Source organism: Mugil cephalus, chromosome 17 (assembly GCF_022458985.1).
Source record: "Mugil cephalus isolate CIBA_MC_2020 chromosome 17, CIBA_Mcephalus_1.1, whole genome shotgun sequence".
Taxonomy (NCBI): domain Eukaryota; kingdom Metazoa; phylum Chordata; class Actinopteri; order Mugiliformes; family Mugilidae; genus Mugil; species Mugil cephalus.
In genome coordinates, this window is record NC_061786.1 from 24,245,991 (window position 1) to 24,264,434 (window position 18,444).

The window sequence follows — 18,444 nt, forward strand, 5'->3', positions numbered from 1 at the left end:
TCTTCATCATCATCACCTTCATCATCATCTTCATCATCATCACTCCACCAGAGCCAATCCCTGCTCTCCCTCCTCTTCATCAGAGAGCAGCCTCTCGTCTTCCTCTTCATTTACATCCTGCTGTCGTTCCTCCTCCTCCTCGTTGATGAAGGACCTGAAGCCATTTTGGTTTTTATTCTGTGACTCTTTTAGTTTTTAGATGAAGTTGTTTTCGTTGACTCTGTGACACTACTGAACAAGACTTGAACGTTTTGATAATTGTTGTTAGAAAAAACCCAACGTTCATTTTAATAAAGGTTTGATTGAAATGTTTGTTCTTTTCCTTCTGCAGTTTCATGTTGAACTTAAGTTTCTGCTTCGTCTAAAAACATCAGTCGATCAGAAGTTTAACACTAAATGAATTTATTGTCTCATCGTTTACAAAGCGAACAGAAACATTTCAGCCTCTGATGCTTTTTATTGCGTGAACCTTTCATCCCTCAGATCAGTGATAACCCCCCACCCTCCTGCCGCCAGTCTGTAGAGGGGGGGTTTACTGCAGCCGGGTCAGAGTGTGAACAGCAGGAACCCGGAGAAGACGCTGAAGTTCCTGGTGTCGTCGTAGAGCCGGTAGCTGGCCGGGAGGCTGAGCTGAACCCGGTCTCCGTCCTCCAGCTGCAGCGCCACCGCGTTGGAGGTGGAGGCGTAGCCGCCGTGGTCGTTCAGGTCTAGGTTGAAGGTGATTGGCTGGTTGTTCCTGTACAGGTACACACCCATGTACCCCTTCAGGTAATCTGCCACCGTGAAGCTGAAGATGTAAACTCCTCGGACCGGAGCGGTGAAGACGCCTGAAGACGAGGACAGGACACACTGAGATGGACCTGGTCTTTCCTGGTCACCGTTAAATCCTCCTCCAGCTTATTTGGTTCTAAACTCAACTACTACATTACTATTAAGTCTCTGTAAATAAACTAGTGACAATCAGAGAGTAAAACACAGCAGCAACACATAGAACCAGAGCTCGTAGAACCAGAACATGTAGAAGCAGATGATACTCCCTTGACCCCAGGTCATGTGCAATGCGTTCACGGCCCTAGAGGCGTCAGTAAACATGTACCTGCCGTCTGGTTGTAGGCTCGGCCGACGTTGACGATGGTCTTGGAGAAGATCAGAGCTGTTTCTTCATCAAACGGTCCAACTGATCCAGAATTAGTCAAACCGGCTGAAAACGCCACCTTCATCTGGTCTGGAACAAACAGGTTTAACTCAGACTCTGTGTCGGGTTAAAGGGCAACCAGAGGAAGAGACGCTGGTTACCTTCAGCCTCCAGGTTCAGCTCATTCATCAGTCGCACCTGAAACTCTGACCAGAAACAAACAGACGATGAATGTCTGTTCATTAAAGGCTGTGAAATGAAACGCTGGAGGAGACTGGTTCACCTTCAACGTCTCTCTCTGCTGCCATCAGTCGGTCGGAAACAGAAATGAGCTCAGCAGCTCTGACTGAAAACAGACGACACAACAGGTACATGAGAGGTCAGGACTCTTCACATACACTCACTTGACACTTTATTAGGTACACCTGTTCAATTGCTTTTTAGCACAAATAGCTAATCAACCAATCACATGGTTCAAACTGAGCACTCCTTTCAGCTAAGAACTGGAAACTAAGACTACAGTTCACACAGGCTCATCAACAATGGACAACAGAAGACTGGAAAAACGTTGCCTGGTCTGACCAGTCTCCAGGATCAGAATCTGGAGTAAACAACATGAAAGCAAACTATCAACGGTTCAGGTTCATCCCACCTGAACAATGGACCAGTCAAACCCCCGATCCTTCAAAAGGCAGCTACTATTACAATAAATCACTGTGTCCTGCACAGAGCCCGGTGTCTGCCGACAAATCTCCTCTTCTCCTCGGATGCAGAGCGCTGCCATGATGTTAATAATCGTGGGAGATCGCTATATAAGCTGTATATAAACACAGTCGTACAGTCACCGTTCACCTGTGCACTTCCATTAACGATTGTGTAACAACACATTTGATTTGTTTGACTGAAAAAAAATGAACAAAGATCTCTGCCCTTGCAGAGATCCGTCGTTATGGGAGTAGACCAAAACTCGTTTTTGAGCTGAAGCTTCTACAATGATACAGTCTGTCAGGCCGTCCAGTCAGAATGTAACAGATACAACAACATCAGAGCGAACAACTCAGGTCAACGAGGCATTCCTGTTCACATCAAGCGAAAAACGACCTGGCTTTTTCACCCGATGTGAAATGGACTTTATTTAAAATTCAAAGTTTGCGGCGTGAGATTGTGAGGCTCAGTAGGTTTAAGGTATCCTGTGTATTCTTTTTATCTCCTTTCATCATGTAGCACATCTGTGTTTAAAAACACTATTTTTTTTGTATTTATCACGTCATCCTCTGACTCCATCTTCTTTTGAAGGAATCTAAGGACAGAGTCAAACTGACATTTACAGGATGGTCATTAAATGCAACTGAAGTTACCTGAGTTGAGTGTCCTCAGTTCGTCCACCCATCCCTCAGTTCGGTTCAGTCTCAGAGCGACAGACGACAGCTCAGTGTCATGGACTGAAAACACGTTAAGATGAAGAAGTTAGTTCCACAGGGAACCAGACTGGATCCTAACACTGGATGAAGATGCTGCAAATGATGAAGCAGGTAAAAGTGTCACCTGTGTTTTGTGTCTTCAGGACGTCCAGCTGATCCTCATCGTCTTGCAGTCTGACCTGTAGAGCTGAACAGGAAGAGATTCACGTTAACAGTTTTGTGAACGATGAGTTTGATAGTAAAGTTTAGAGTTGTATCTGCAGTCTGAGCCTCCATTTGTTCCACATGTGGATCTCAGAGCTGCTTAACAACCTAGTCTACATTTACACTCTTCAGTTCTTAGCCTTTTTAAAATAAAACTCTTTATAACGTTCCTAAAAACAGCTGATATTTACTGTAAAGATAAAAAAACTAGTCACAGCTACACGTCACTTTCACCGAGTTTCCTATATTTATGTCTGTGAAATAACTCGTCGTTGGTTGAATGTGCCTTTACAGCAGATTTAAATGTAAAATTAAAATGTTCGTACAAACAATATGTTGGTCAAAGAATATAATTATATTTAAAAGTGCCTGTGGTTATTTCTTTGGTCATTTTATGTGAAACAATATTAATATCTCCAGTCAGTGTGAGTCCTCCGTGAGTTACCTGTGTTTTCTGTCTTCAGGTCTTCCAGCTGTTTCTGGCTGACTCTCAGTCTGCTGAACAACTCTACACAGAAACTAAAGGTTATCACGGAGTTCCTCAGGGAACCTTGTTGGGTCCTCTATAGCTTTAGTCTGCACCATCATTTACATCCATATTCAGCTAGTTTGAAACACGTGTTCAGTCTCAGTCAGCTGATCGGTTGTGGACGGACTGATTGATGGACAGGTGGGTGGATGTACCTGTGTTCACTTTGTCCTGGAGACTCTCAGTCATGTTCAGTTTTCTCTGCAGCTCCATCAGTTTGGAGGTTTGATCTGAAACCATCAGAGAATTATTTCAACTCCAGTCACCTGTTACAGAAAAGACTTCTGTTGGTTTTTATCCTGAATGTCTGACTGTTTGAAACTTCTTCATGTGTGTTCTACATTGATGGTCACCAGGTCCTACAGAAAACTTTCATCTGTTCACGGTTCTTAAAACAATCCTAATTAAGGTTGATCAAGAAGTTCCTCAGGGAACCTTGTTGGATCCTCTCAGTGTTGGTCTCAGTCTGTTTCCTAATAGATCCTGTCATGAATAAACACATCAATATTAATATCTCCAGTCAGTGTGAGTCCTCCGTGAGTTACCTGTGTTTTCTGTCTTCAGGTCTTCCAGCTGTTTCTGGCTGACTCTCAGTCTGCTGAACAACTCTACACAGAAAACTAAAGGTTATCACGGAGTTCCTCAGGGAACCTTGTTGGGTCCTCTATAGCTTTAGTCTAGACCATCATTTACATCCATATTCAGTTAGTTTGAAACACGTGTTCAGTCTCAGTCAGCTGATCGGTTGTGGACGGACTGATTGATGGACAGGTGGGTGGACGTACCTGTGTTCACTTTATCCTGGAGACTCTCAGTCACGTTTTCAATGATTTTTAGAATAAATTGACTGCACATTGTTTCCCTCAATGCTGAAAAGTCTGTGGTCACATGACACATCCCATGACACCGTCATACATGTTCAGGTGTAGCGTCATGTCATCTGTACCTGAGGAGTTGGTTTCCAGCTGTAGTAGCCGATTCTTCACATCTGACAGGTGTTCTTCCAGAGGTGACGATCTGCTGAGATCTGCAAAAAAAGATACATCTCATCACCATCAAAATGTGTCTGTGTCCACATCCTCAGATCAGAGAAAACACTGAGGTGTCAACAGCTACATGTATTTACAGTGCTGAAAATTTTTTTTTGGATACTTAAGCTTTTACACAATGTCAAATATTATCATCAAAAATATGCATTAAAAAAACAATAAAACAAAATTCTTGACCGTTTCAATGTGTCAGTTCTCAACATTGTCGATATCAAAGTCAACAAATAACAGAGAATGTGTTCAAAGCTGAACAGAACCTAAATGCAGCATCAGATGATCAGATTAATATTTATTAGCAGCAGTAGAGCTCTAATCCTGGCTCCATGTTCCCACCAGCCTTTCACACTGTTCACAGCTAATCTGCTCCCATTCTTCTTCAATTACTACTTTTAATTCTTCTAAATTCGTTGGTTTCCTCTTTGAAACAGACCTTTTGATTATCCACCACAGATTTACAATGGGGCTCATTCAGGGGCCACTCTAAGACCTGGATCCTGCGCTCCTGCAGCCAGGTTCTAGTGGTCCTGGATCCTGCGCTCCTGCAGCCAGGTTCTGCTGGTCCTGGATCCTGTGCTCCTGCAGCCAGGTTCTACTGGTCCTGGATCCTGGATCAGGTTCTGCTGGTCCTGGATCCTGTGCTCCTGCAGCCTGGTTCTACTGGTCCTGGATGTGAGTCAATGGGCTTTATTTGGTAGAAACATCCAGTTTGGACCTGGACACAACAGAGCACGTGCAGAAGGGACCATGTGGGTTTGGAGAACGAGCTGAATGTGTGATGACAGACAGTGAGATGAGCAACACCAGCAGCATCATGCATCAAAGCCTGATGCTGCCTCCACCATGTCTGACAGTAGCTACTGTCCATGCTGGAGATGATGCTTGGCCTGGCCTTCTGCGTAGCAGAACAGTAGCAGGAGGAAGATAAAGCTGGAAACTGGACTCATCTGACCACAGAATCTTCTTCCAGGTCCTGACTGTCCAGTCCTTGTGTTCTTGGGTCTAACCTCTGTCTCTCATTGATCAGGGGCTTCTTCACAGCCTTGTAGGACCTTAAGCCATGATCTAAACGTGCACCACGTACAGTGAGGCTGGAACACTGGACACCAGTTTGGTTTGACCACTGCTGCTGGAGCTCCTGTGATGTCATTGGCTGGTTTCTCTGCACATGTGGATCAGGATGAGGTCATTGGTTGGACGCCCAGATGTTGGTTCGTCTGTATTCCTGCAGAGTGGATCCAGCTGATGAAGGACTGAATCTGTGCTTCCTGGTGATCTGGAGGCAGCTGGTCCTTCCTGGCTGAGAATCTGGATCTTAAGGCGTGTTTCCTGTGTTAGGTTCCTTATTTTAGTCTCTGAAGAACTTTCAAATGTTCTGGCTTTATATAGACAGGAAACACGGCAACAGAACATCGTGTCTATAAATAAAAAGCACGGCCTTCCTTCATTTGTGGATCACTGGAACCAAACTGACCCAGTACTCAACATTTCTGATGGAGTTTTATGGAACCAATCAATTCTAAATTTCTGTTTTAGGATTTGTTTAGTATTTTGTCTGTGACTGAACTAAAGGAAACTGCACTTGAAGACCCAAGAGTGATTCATGCATGGGGTGTTCAGCAACGTTTTTCCACCACTGTATGTATATCTTTATATCTTTATATATATATATAAAGAGAGAGCAGCAGGTTAGCAGGACTCACCTGGTGTTGTCTTCAGTTCATCCAGTCGATGTTCAACTTTGTTCAGTCTGTCAGACAGAACTGACACATTTGCTGACTCAACTGAAACACATGACACAAACAAACCACAATAAAACTTTCGTGACGTGAATCTGACGTGGAACTTCATTAAAAACCACCTGAAAGTTTGGTCATTTGATCTAAATCACCTGAGCATCGCCTCTCGACCTCCATCAGTTGATTCTCTACAGAAACCAGTCGACCTGATTGATCTGAGAGGAAACAAGCGTCAGATCAGATTTAATGGTTCTGTGGTTTTCAACGTTTTAAAAGGTGGGACTCACCTGTAGAGTTCCTCCTCAGCTCGTCCAGGTGCAGCTGACTGGAGTTCAGTTTCTTTGACAGTTCAGAGAATCGATCTGCAAAGAAAAACAACCGATAAACAAATGGATTGATTGACAGAAGTTGTTTGATGCAGTCGACTGAAGGTGGATAAACCAGAATGAACCACCAGCTGCAGAAGGAATGAATAAATTGATGAATGAGACTCAGACTCATCAATAAACTAACTGATCACCTTCTGAGTTATTAATCAGCTGCTGCAGACGGATGTTCAGTTGACTCTCAGACTCATCAGGAGTTGTTGCAGATGAACTGTTGGACACTGGAAACTCTGCAAACAAAAAAATGACACATTCGACACAAGACGATGGACAAAGAACTGATCGATCAATGCAATCAGAGATATCTCAGATATCTATCGTTTTTTCAAGTGTCCTTAGTCTTTAAATCAGAGTCAGATCCCACAACTCCACAATGAAAGTTGCCTTACTGATCCCGTTAATCTGATCTTATTGAGGAAAAACTTGCACCAGTTATGAACCACAAACTGACCTGAGATCTGTGTCCTCAGTTCCTCCATCAGACTTTCAGTGTTACACAGTCGAGCTGCCAGGACTAAAAACACACAGACGCAACGATCAATGATATTGACCACTATTGATCACCATTGGTCACTATTGCATCACTTAGTACAACTCTAAATCTAGCTGCGCCTCTGAAAAGGAAGGTGATAAATGGAAGGAGGGAAGCTCCATGGTATAATTCACAGTTGAACGTTCAAAGCTGGAAAGAATTTGTCATTCCACTAGTTCTGAAGAAGCTCACATTGCCTGGAAAGATAGTTTAACAACTTATAAAAAAACTCTCCGTAAGATTAGAACAGCGTATTATTCTTCATTAACAGAAGAAAACAAGAACAACCCCAGATTTCTTTTCAGCTGTAGCCAGGCTGACAAAGAGTCACAGCTCTGTTGAGCATCTATTCCTTCAGCCCTCAGCAGTAATGACTTCATGAGCTTCTTCTCTGATAAAATTGTTGCAGTAGAGATAAAATCCATCTGTCAAAGATGTAAGTACAGTGGCATTAGAAACCTCTGAAGAACCGAGTCAGTATTTGGATTCTTTCTCTCTAACTGATCTTCCTGAGCTCACTTGGGATGGCAATGGCTCAGTAGGTAGAGCGGGTTGTCCATGAACCGAAGGGTTAGCGGTTCGATCCCCCGAGTGTCCCATATGCCGAAGTGTCCTTGACACTGGTGTGTGAATGTGTGTGAGCGAATGGGTGGATGTGTCTCTGACTGTAAAAGCGCCTTGAGAACCTTTGAGTAGGTAGAAACGCTCTATATAAGAGCAAGACCATTTACCACTTCAGTTATTACAGCATCTAAACCATCAACTTGTCTTCTAGATCCCATCCCGACTAAGTTGCTCCAGGAGGTTTTTCCATTAATTAATACCTCCATATTAAATCAGATAAACTTATCTTTATTAACAGGATATGTGCCCCAGTCTTTTAAAAGACTGTAATTAAACCTTTACTTAAAAAACCCACTCTTGACCCAGATGTTTTAGCAACTATAGGCCAATTTCCAACCTTCCTTCTATCTCTAAAGTTTTGGAAAGGGTTGTTGTCAATCAGTTGGTTGATCATTTAAACAGGAATGGTTTGTTTGAAGAGTTTCAGTCAGGTTTTAGAGCTCATCATAGCACAGAAACCGCTCTGGTTAAAGTTACCAATGATCTCCTCATGGCTTCAGATGATGGACTTGTCTCTATACTTGTCCTGCTAGATCTCAGTGCTGCATTTGACACTATTGATGACAATATTCTACTACAGAGACTTGAAAGTGTGATCACGATTACAGGAAGTGCAGTAGACTGGTTTGAATCATATCTGTCGGACAGATTCCAGTTTGTCCATGTAAACAACAACTCTTCTATATATACCAAAGTACCAAAGTAAAATACCAAATACTCTTTAAAAAGCCTCCAGTTGATTCGAAACGCTGCCCTTAGTTGTGCTGCTTTAGGCCCAGGCTGCAGGGGGACGATGCACTGAGGACATGTCCTCTCCTCTCTCTCATCAGCTGTGTGTTATATTACTACATCCTACATGTTTCCTTCAGCTTGATGTTTGTATCTATGACAGAAGTTAGTTTATCTAGTTTCCCCTGTTCTTCTTCTCTCTCTATCTTCTCTGGTTCTACCCGGCTGGTCTTCAGCAGATGGTTCCTCCATATGAGCTGGTTCTGCTCCAGGTTTCTTCCTGTTAAAGGGAGTTTTTCCCTCAGGCTGCTCTGGAGGTTTCAGGCTGGTTTTTGTGAAGCGTCTTGAGACAATTTGTGTTGTTATTGGCGCGATATAAATAAAACTGAATTGTATTGAATTATTGATCACCATTGGTCCCTATTGGTCACCATTGGTCACTGACCAGTGCTCTTCCTCCTCAGCTGTTCCACCGTGTTCTCGCTGGCCCTTAGTCTGGTCTGAAGGAACGTCAGCTGAGCGGCTACAGCTGCGAAGACAGGACTCTTTATGGTTTATGATGAGTAAATGTTTAAATAAAGTTTAGAATGAGAAGCTCTTAATGATTTATAACTCAGATCAGTCTGTTAACTCTGACCTTTGCTCTGCTCCTCCACCTCCTCCACCCTTTGCATCAGTCTGGAGTTTATCTCTGTCTCCAGCTTCTTGTTGTCCTCTGTCCTCCTCAGCTGCTCTGTCTGTCCCTCCACTGTTTCCTGCAGTTGTCCCAGGCTTCGTCTCTGCTGCTCAGCCTCCACCTCCCTGTCCCTCAGCCGGCTCTCCAGGGTTCTCAGGGCCTGGCGTCGCTCCACCTCCTCCGACTTCATGCTCAGCACCAGCTCTCTCAGACCGAGCAGCTCGTCCCAGAGGACGGGAAGTTCCACCGCCTGGACGCCGTCCTGCTTCAGAACGTCACTGTCCTGCGGCCGGACAGAAGCCTCTGCCCATCCTTGACGGAAGGAGCAGCAGAGCAGCAGCAGAACCGAAGCAGTCGATTTCATCCTGGAACCAAAACCTGCAGCAACAGTCCAGCAGCTTAACACACTAATCCTAGACGGGGGAGGGGAGGGGGTCTACAATAATCAGGACTTGAAAACCAACAAACATCCAACATTCAGTAGTTGAACTGGTTCATATTTTTAATCAATCATCAGACGACGCCTCAGGAGACAGCGACAGGACACATGGACACACCTGTGCAGACGTCTCATCAGGACACGTCCACAGAAATGAATTATCTCTAGAAAACCTGGATTGTTTTGAACCACAAGCTCTAGAGGCAGGACACCGGGTTGAATACGTATAAATAAGTATAGATTATATTGATTATATACAAATATAAATAAAGATATATTATATTAATTATATATACATATGAATAAAGACATTCTATTGGTTATATATGAATAAATGTAGCTTATTATGGTTATATTTAAAGAGTATAGAGAGGTACTTTTTTTCAAACCAAATGTGCAAATAATGCAGACGTGCTCACCCACAGATCATAACGCAGAACAAGATTGTAGATTTAAATGAATGAAGTAGAAGGACACTGGGACAAGTAATCAACGACAAAAAGTAATAAATAAAGAGATCCAACAGCTCCTTGTTATGACTGGTCCAGTTCCAACATGGCGTGTGTCTGTAACCACGTCTAAAGCAGGACATAATGTAACCTCACTATCATCAGTTCGTACTGAACTTGCTGTAGTTCATGCATCGACTCCTCGCTGCAGTAAAGTAAAACCTTGAAGCAAGTGTCAGTGACTCTGTCATTCTTGTTCAAAGAGTGAATCTGTAATAAAAATATATGCAATATTCCTCTTTAAACCACGAATCATCAAATTTAACATTTTTCACTTTTTAGAGTTCGTACGTGTTCATAACGAGCTGTATGAATTTTATAAAGAACTTAACTGTAGCCGCGTCATGACGCACAGCTGCAGGTTGAGGGCTGTACCCTCCTGCGTCATCACGCACAGCTGCAGGTTGACGTCTGTTCTCGGCTGTAGTCGTTAGATAGCAACGGTTAGCTTCAAGCGGACGGACTCTGTTACGGAGCTCCGTTACAAGCTTCATCAAACGGAATAAAATTTGTATTAATGAACGTCGGAGCGAAGGAAGAGACAGTAGCGGGGCTCCAGACTCTCAGGACGGACCGTGGTCGCTGCCATCGGCCTGTCCTCCTCCTTCAGGTTAGTCAGGTAGTCAGGTTAGGCCTGTTAGCTGTTAGCTTCTGATGCTAAAACTTTGGTAGCTGAAACTGTGATATTAACAGACTTACGATCTGCTGTCTTCACACATTTTTAATATTTTATGGAATGTCCACCTGTTGTTTTCCTTCATCTCTGCTACCTGTCAGTTAGCCATCGATGCTAGTCAGTTAGCCATCGATGCTAGTCAGTTAGCCAGGTGTTCAATGTCTTCAAACTGACACAGCTAGTAGGATGCTAGTTAGCTAGCACAGTCTGTCCTCTGGTTCCCTCCGGACCGGTTCTGGAAGCGAACTGTACCGGGACACGGAGCCGCTCTCCCCGGGCTCCTGGTACATGTTAGCCGGTAGCTGGTTGGAGGTGATCGGAGGCCTCGGTGGAGGCTGATGGTGTCTGTCCGGAGCTGTTAGCTCCAGGTACGGGCTCGGCCTCAGCAGAAGGTCGGTGGGTTTGGAGGAGCTGCTGATGCTCCATCTGATATAATATAATATAATGCAATATAATATAATAGTGGATCAATGTGATTAAGATTAAGAAAACCTTTATTTGTCCAACAGTTGATGAAATTGCAGTTTACAACCGCATATAAGAGAGCAGGAAAAATATCAAGATTAAAAAGTGCAGGGTCTAAAGGATAAATAATAAAAAATAAAATGGAATAAAAAGATAAAAGCATTGGCATATAAATAAAAAGCACAATGGAACAAAACTACGGGATTTTGAATTGCACAGATGGACCAGGTGTAACTGGGTTATGAAGTTTTACAGGGTAGTAAATAGTAGAAGTGATTATAGTTTATCCTCTGATTATATCAGCGACATTAACATAGTTAATGGAGTTTAAAACAAACAAGCCCTTTTATTGACATCAGGTTTAAATGGAGTTTAGTCTGTTTGACCAGAACCGGCCTGAACTGCCCGTCTCTAACTTATACCCCGTCACATCGAACATCCCGGGTCGACCTGCCTTTGGTGCTTTCACATCGCCAGAAGTCCCAGGTCGGATCTGCCGCTACGTCGACAACGTCGTCATTATGCATTAAAGCGCAGTACTTTGCAGGTAAACAATGGAGGACATGGTGTATTGTTTACCACGCTTTCAGTTTGTTAATGACCTGAAGAATGGGCCAGTCAAACCCCCGCCCTTTCAAAAGGCTGCTGATGTTAGAGCCCGCTATCGGCGAATTAACTTGGTGTTAATTCTTAGCGGAAACCTTCACGTGTTTATGTCCTTCTCTGTGAATCTTGGCTCATCTTCAGTCAGTGTTTGATTCCTCATCTCCTCCAGAGTCGGAAAAACCTCCAACCCGATCATATATTTTAATATGTCCGTGTCTTGTTGTGTCTTGCTGCAGGTGTGCTGCGTTGTGTTCTCTTTGTGGTGGAGGTGGTGGTGCTATTGTCTGGTCCTGGTTCTGGTCTGGGAGGAGTCACCGTGAACGTCTAAGACATGTGAGGCCTCATCACCAGCAGCCAGTCAGCACGCAGCTTGGAGGTAAACACAGTCAGATGTTAGAAAAGGTTTAAAACTGACTACGACTCCTAGGATGCATTTCACCAACAATTCTTCATCTTCTTCTTCTCTTCCAGGAGCATCATGCGCTCAGAGGTGCGTTTGGAAGCAGTTGCCGCTCAGACGTTGTCTCAGATGAACCAGCAGGGGGTGCTGCCGAGGACCTGCAGTGGTAACCACGGTAACGTCAGCCGCCTCCCACTCAGTATCATCTCCACCAACACGTTCCGCTGCAGAAGCGCCACCAACAGCACCGTGGTGGCGCTCCGGTCTGGCCCCGCCTTCGGGTTCCACCCCCCGCCAGTCTGTGACGACATGGAAATGATCCAGAGCGGCGCAGAGGACAGCGACGCCGTGATGGACATCTGGACCGTCATCAAGCCGGGACATGTCCGTGAAAAGATCGGCCTCTTCGCCTCAGATGGCGGGCGGACCGGCACCAGTTTGGGCTCTGGTGACTGGGACACAAACCACACCGCCATTACGGCGCTGTCCCGGGCCGGGAAGGCCAAGGGAATGTGGGAGGAGTCCGGAAGTGCCAAACGGCGGCGGCGGGTCCTCCACCATGATGCTCAGCAACACGGGCTCAGAGCATGTCCAGACGGGCGGCGTGGAGACGAGCTGGTGTCGGTGGTGGAGATGGTGGCGTTCCTGGAGCAGAGGGCGAGCGAGCAGCACATAGACTCTCCGCTCTCTCTCCAGAGGAGCTCCACCCCTATCACCCTGTCCAGAGCGCCGCCCCCTGAGCTCAGAGAGGGATCAGAGGTCAAGGGGGAGGAGTCAGAAAGCATCAGGGTGTCGGACATGGTGGCAAAGCTGGAGTCCGAGTATCTGAGGAGGAGGACGGAGGGAGATCTGTCAAGGAGCAACAGCCTGAGGAGAACAGGGGGGCGGGTCCTCCAGAGCTCCGCCCCCTGCCAGCCTTCATCACCATCACCTTCATCATCACCTTCATCACCACCTTCATCACCATCACCTCAGAGTTCCATCAGGGAACCAATCAGCAGGTCACAGACTGTGAGGATGGTTTTGACCACGCCCCTCTCCCCAGGTCTGGCCACACCCCACATCAATGTGACTGAGATGACTGCCCTGGCCCCTCCTCCTGAGGGGGAGGAGCCTTTGCCTGGCTTGTTGTTTTTGTCCCCACCCCCCCCCACAGACTCAGAGCCCCATTCCTCTGGGTGTAGGCCATCATGTGACCTGCAGCCCGCCCCCCCTAAGTCCTGCCAGTCAGGAAGGAAGGCTATGGGCGTGTCCCAGGACTTCCTGGATAAGCGCCACCGGCTGCAGCAGCTCCTGGAGCCTCAGCCAATCCTGTCGCTGCTTCCTCACCACCTGCTGCTGAAGATCCTGCTGCTGCTGCCGACCCAGAGCCTCGCTGCGCTCAAGTGCACTTGCAGCTACTTCCTGTTCATCATCGACCGATATGGCGTGCGGCCCGCCGACTCACTCTGGGTGTCCGACCCCCGTTACCGCGACGACCCGTGCAAGCAGTGCAAGAAGCGCTACGGTCGCGGCGACGTGTCGCTGTGCCGATGGCACCACAAACCGTTCTGCCAGGCGCTGCCGTACGGCCCGGGGTACTGGATGTGCTGCCGTAGCAACCGCAGGGAGGCGCCGGGATGCAACGTGGGTCTCCATGACAACCGCTGGGTGCCGGCCTTCTGCAGCGTCAATGTCCCCGTCTACCGGAGGAGCCGCAACCATGACGACGATTTAAAATGAATAATGGGCTCAGACTCAGCTGATGTCAGTGAAGGAGGAGGAGTCTCTGTCAGGACTCTTCTTCTGGTCTGGGATCAGCTGATCGACGGTCACTAAACTCCTTCATCACCATCCTTCGCCATCAATGAACTCATCGTTTTAGATGCGGGCGAAGCTTCAGAGCAACCGTTTGTTAGGCGCTACCTGTGCACCTGTTTGTGTTTACATTTGACTGTTTGACTGGATTTTATCCTGTTCCTGTAAGAACTTTGATCAGCTGACTGGGGATCAGCTGATGGGGGCGTGGCCTTGAGTGTTGGAGATGCTGCAATAAAAGAAACTGATGAAAAGAGTTTGAGAGAAAAGATGGAGAACAGCCTCTGAGATTTTTAAGGTTCTCTGTTAAAGATTTTGTGCTTTAATAAAATTCTTTCTCATTCAAACTGTTGAGACTGTAATTTGTTTTATTGTCACTGAAGATCAGACCTGGTCATTGAATGCACCATGATCAGAAAAAATAACATTTACTTGTAGATTAAATCAAAGCTTTAACTCTTTACTCATAGTTTAACCCATATGTCGTCTTTGGGCATTTCTGTGATTTTTGTGATTTATTTTGACTCCTCTTGGCGCCTTCGTGGCAAAAATGTACACGTATAAAGAAACTGCCATGAAATCCTTATACTTATGTACATTATTCTTGACATATCCCAGACTCCAATTACCACCAAAGCTCCACCGTCCTGTTTATTTGATTTGATTTTATTTTATTTGATAAGATCTGCCTTTATTCATCCCACAGTCGGGAAATTCTCGTTGTGAGCAGCAGGAGACATTTAACATCACAAACACTACACACAGCGCGCACATGGGCTGACTAAACAAATAGAATATAAAAATATCAAAAAATATGTATATATATGAAAAAAAAGTAGACAAATATATTGAAGTATGAGGATTTCATGACCTTTTCAATCATCATCATTTTAAAGGGAGCAGACTGTAGGAAACAGAACTTTATTTATGTACAGAAACAAACAGAAAGTGAGTCCGTCTCTTGTGGTGCGTTCAGGTGTATCATGTCACGTGGACTCCTCGTCTTCACACAGCGCCTCCAGCAGCTGGAAGTAGTTATATTTGATGTCGTACTCCATGTCGTACCAGAAATTCACTGCAAGAAGAATAAATTAGTTGATTTACATATAAACAATATATATGTGTTCAGTCCCCAGAAGGCGCCACATGAAGCTTTGGGTAAAAGAGCTTTAAGTAGGTAGAAAAGCGCTTTGTGTTCCGTCAGTAATGAGTTCATGAGCTTCTTTACTGATACAGTTGTTGTATCCTTCCAGCTGTCAAACATGTAAATACGGTGGCATTAGAAACCTCTGGTTTCTAATTGATCTTCCTGAGCTCACTTCAGTTATTACAGCATCTAAACCATCCACTTGTCTTCTAGACCCCATCCCGACTAAGTTGCTCCAGGAGTTTTATCCATTAATTAATACCTCCATATTAAATCAGATAAACTTATCTTTATTAACAGGATATGTGCCCCGGTCTTTTAAAACTGTAATTAAACCTTGACCCAGATGTTTCTCTGACCATGAACTGGCCAGTGTTTATATATATATATATATATATATATATATATATATATATATATTGTTCTGTATAGATATATATAAACACACTCTCACACTGACTTGGTGTTTAACAGGTGCCTGTAAAAGGCGTGTGGTGCGTTCAGGTACCTGTAAAAGGCGTGTGGTGCGTTCAAGTGTCTGTAAAAAGGCTTGTGTTGCGTTCAGGTACCTGTGAAAGGCGTGTGGTGCGTTCGAGTGTCTGTAAAAAGGCGTGTGGTGCGTTCAGGTACCTGTAAAAGGTGTGTGGTGCGTTCAGGTACCTGTAAAAGGTGTGTGGTGCGTTCAAGTGTCTGTAAAAAGGCGTGTGGTGCGTTCAGGTACCTGTAAAAGGTGTGTGGTGCGTTCAGGTACCTGTAAAAGTCGTGTGGTGTGTTCAGGTGTGTGTAAAAGGTGCGTGGTGCGTTCAGGTACCTGCGATGCAGCCGTGTGATTGCTGAACGTGGTGAAACCACAGTGACGGGAGGAACAACATCTCTCCAGCCTTCACGCTGCAGCGAAGCGGCCGAGCCTGTCGGTACTGAGGGAACCGGTCCAGGTCCGGGTCCAAAGGGTCTAGAGGGATCCAGGGCACCTGAGGGAGGAAAAGGGGGTCGGTGAGGGGGGTGTCCCAGGATCCTCCAGGGTCTTAAACAAGTCAACCAGCTGTTACCTTGTCTGAGTGGCTCTGATCGACGACCTCAAACTCACCATCATCTTTCTGACGGTAAACGGCCGGCTGGTACTGGCCTGAAAGAGACGTTGTCATGGTTACCGTAGGGGACAGTGACAGTGGTTACCGTAGGGGTCGTTGCTATGGTTACCGTAGGGGATGAATGGTCGGTCGCTGGGTGGCAGCAGGATGAAATGTTTCTCTCCAGAAATGACACAGTACAGATTCTCATAGTGATCTTTGTGCACTGGAAATAAAATAACAAGTTTTTGTACTGGGGCGGCAGCTTACACTTATAAATTAACCCTCACACCTGATTTTATAATAGTTATGTTGTTACCATTAAGGGACTAAAGTGTCCTTTTGAAAAATAGCACATTAATATTTATCTATTTGATAAATAAAGTTTAGTTCTTACTGGAGGTGATGGCGTTCTTTTCTCCGAGCCAAAAGTTCACAGCGTCTGGAAACTTCCCTGAAAAAGAAACCAGAGGCGATCAGGTGGTCAAGTCAAGTCAGCGTTTATTTATATGGCACATTTAAAACGCAGTCGACCAAAGTGCTGCACATGGGAAGGATAGAAATCAATTATAAACAGTGCTCAGTGTGAACTCACCGAGGGCCGAGCTCATCCAGGGAACGTGGGTCTCTAGGTCATCGGTGAGTTCAGGAAGTTCTTGCAGAAGGTTGGAGCTCTGCTTCTGGACGTAGAACACCCCAGACCTCTGGACCTGGACCCGGCAAGACCCACTGATCAGAACCACAGAAGCAGGACCACAGATCCAGGGCTTTGTTGATCCTACCTTCCCCTCCAGGATGTCCAGAACTGATGAGAAGCTCATCTGTCGTTCCTCAGGCATCACGAAGCGGTCGCCGCTGACGGCGTCGGCGTAACCGTCTGGAGTCACGGCCACGCTGATGACCTTCGACCCCACCTTCTCCCTGCAGGAAACCAGCAGAAGAAGAAGTGTGACTTCCTCTGGATGCAGTGCTGTGTCCTGCTCTTCTACGCTCTTCTACTCCTGGAGCTGCTGTGGCCCAGGATGCCAGAGTAGTCGGTCACAAGCAAAGTGGAATTTGTTTTCTAGGATTCCCAAAGATCCCACAGAGACGGCAGCTCTGGGCCACAACCATGCACACAGGTAACTTTCTGTTATTACAGTTACAGATACACACAGGAAGAGTAGTAGGACGCACACACATGCGCGTGTATCGCACAGGGTTAACCGTGCTAACCGTAAACTAACTGTGCTAACTGTGGGTTAACTGTGCTAACCGTAAACTAACTGTGCTAACCGTAAGCTAACTGTACTAACCGTAAACTAACTGTGCTAAATGTAAACTAACTGTGCTAACCGTAAGCTAATTGTGCTACATGTAGGCCAAGTGTCCTAACTCTCCTGTTGACAGAGGCGGTACAGCCGGAGTTTTGCCGTGTACTGGTCATGTCGTATCTGCCTGGTGCAGTAAACTCGTGTCACATGTCGCCCGCTGCTCCGTGGCTGGTTCAGGGCACTGAGGGTCGTGTGCAGCACAGTGTTGGCACATAGGTCGTTATGAGTGACACCGTAAACGAAACAGCATCTGGATTTAAAACGCAGAAAGTCTTCACTTCTAAATGAAAAGAACATTAAGAGCAGGTTCCACCTCAAACCTGCATTTATCAGAACGTTTATAGTGTTTGTTTCCTGAGTTTGATTCTGGTTTTACTTTATGGATTTGATTGCAGTGTTTTGTTCAGTTATTTGGACAATTGACCTTTTTATTGAAATTTTAAATGTAAAACAAAATGAGACTTCTCCTAAAATCATTGAACGCAACAGAGCTCATCAACACACAGACCACGTGTATCTGCTGTGTTGAGCTGTAAGCGTCACCAGAATCCAGGTGCAGGTGGGCGGGGCTTTCTCACCTCAGGTACTGGGCCGTCCACCTGGACAGCGCCGGCCAGTGTCTGAAGGCGTTGCGGATGATACAGGGCTTGTTTGGACCAATCCAGTCTCGGTAGAACTGCAGCGGGTCAGGTGGTTCGTCCAGGTAGGGCACTGATTGGTTCAGATACAGATCTGAAAGATAATCAATAATAAACCCTCTGCCCGATCAGCTGATCAACTCACTAATAAACCCTCTGCCCGATCAGCTGATCCGTCCTCACCGTGAGCCTCCAGTGAAAACTCAGCCAGTTTCTTCTTCACAGACGCCATCTTGTGTCTGATTGATCGACGTCCCAGCTGCTCAGAATATAATCGATCGATCACTGCTTCACGTCCAACAACAGCGAGACGCCATGCTTCTTTATTTACATCCAGTGCATGCGCAGAGGTCCGTTGCCGTT

The 18,444-nt window shown here is 45.7% G+C and overlaps 3 protein-coding genes across 6 annotated transcripts; 1 reads left to right on the top strand and 2 right to left on the bottom strand.

Moving 5' to 3' along the window:
* Nucleotides 1-7: 7 nt before the first annotated feature.
* LOC125024119 (cingulin-like) lies at nucleotides 8-9,554 on the bottom strand. Of its 2 annotated transcripts, XM_047611805.1 has the most exons (17): nucleotides 8,983-9,554; nucleotides 8,791-8,874; nucleotides 6,912-6,974; nucleotides 6,595-6,690; nucleotides 6,362-6,436; nucleotides 6,227-6,289; nucleotides 6,039-6,119; nucleotides 4,236-4,316; nucleotides 3,835-3,897; nucleotides 3,445-3,519; nucleotides 3,206-3,268; nucleotides 2,681-2,743; nucleotides 2,494-2,577; nucleotides 1,419-1,481; nucleotides 1,297-1,341; nucleotides 1,097-1,225; nucleotides 8-827 (listed from the first exon to the last, which is right to left on the bottom strand). In XM_047611805.1, the coding sequence occupies exons 1-17, from the start codon at nucleotides 9,383-9,385 to the stop codon at nucleotides 547-549; spliced, it is 1,812 nt and encodes a 603-aa protein (XP_047467761.1). In that variant the 5' UTR covers nucleotides 9,386-9,554; the 3' UTR covers nucleotides 8-546. The 2 variants fall into 2 exon arrangements, with proteins under 2 accessions (XP_047467761.1, XP_047467762.1); XM_047611806.1 differs by lacking the exons at nucleotides 3,206-3,268; nucleotides 3,445-3,519.
* Nucleotides 9,555-10,350: 796 nt separating this feature from the next.
* On the top strand, nucleotides 10,351-14,260 carry fbxo34 (F-box protein 34). 3 transcript variants are annotated; one of them, XM_047610188.1, is made up of 4 exons: nucleotides 10,351-10,579; nucleotides 11,470-11,657; nucleotides 11,953-12,092; nucleotides 12,188-14,260. In XM_047610188.1, the coding sequence occupies exon 4, from the start codon at nucleotides 12,195-12,197 to the stop codon at nucleotides 13,836-13,838; it is 1,644 nt and encodes a 547-aa protein (XP_047466144.1). In that variant the 5' UTR covers nucleotides 10,351-10,579; nucleotides 11,470-11,657; nucleotides 11,953-12,092; nucleotides 12,188-12,194; the 3' UTR covers nucleotides 13,839-14,260. The 3 variants fall into 3 exon arrangements, with proteins under 3 accessions (XP_047466144.1, XP_047466146.1, XP_047466143.1); XM_047610190.1 differs by having other exon boundaries at nucleotides 11,500-11,657; XM_047610187.1 differs by lacking the exon at nucleotides 11,470-11,657.
* A 558-nt stretch (nucleotides 14,261-14,818) lies between these two features.
* On the bottom strand, nucleotides 14,819-18,432 carry jmjd7 (jumonji domain containing 7). Its single transcript, XM_047610194.1, has 9 exons — nucleotides 18,265-18,432; nucleotides 18,022-18,175; nucleotides 16,913-17,051; nucleotides 16,726-16,840; nucleotides 16,528-16,584; nucleotides 16,261-16,356; nucleotides 16,110-16,186; nucleotides 15,872-16,031; nucleotides 14,819-14,988 (listed from the first exon to the last, which is right to left on the bottom strand). The coding sequence occupies exons 1-9, from the start codon at nucleotides 18,311-18,313 to the stop codon at nucleotides 14,900-14,902; spliced, it is 936 nt and encodes a 311-aa protein (XP_047466150.1). The 5' UTR covers nucleotides 18,314-18,432; the 3' UTR covers nucleotides 14,819-14,899.
* Between the last annotated feature and the right edge of the window lie 12 nt (nucleotides 18,433-18,444).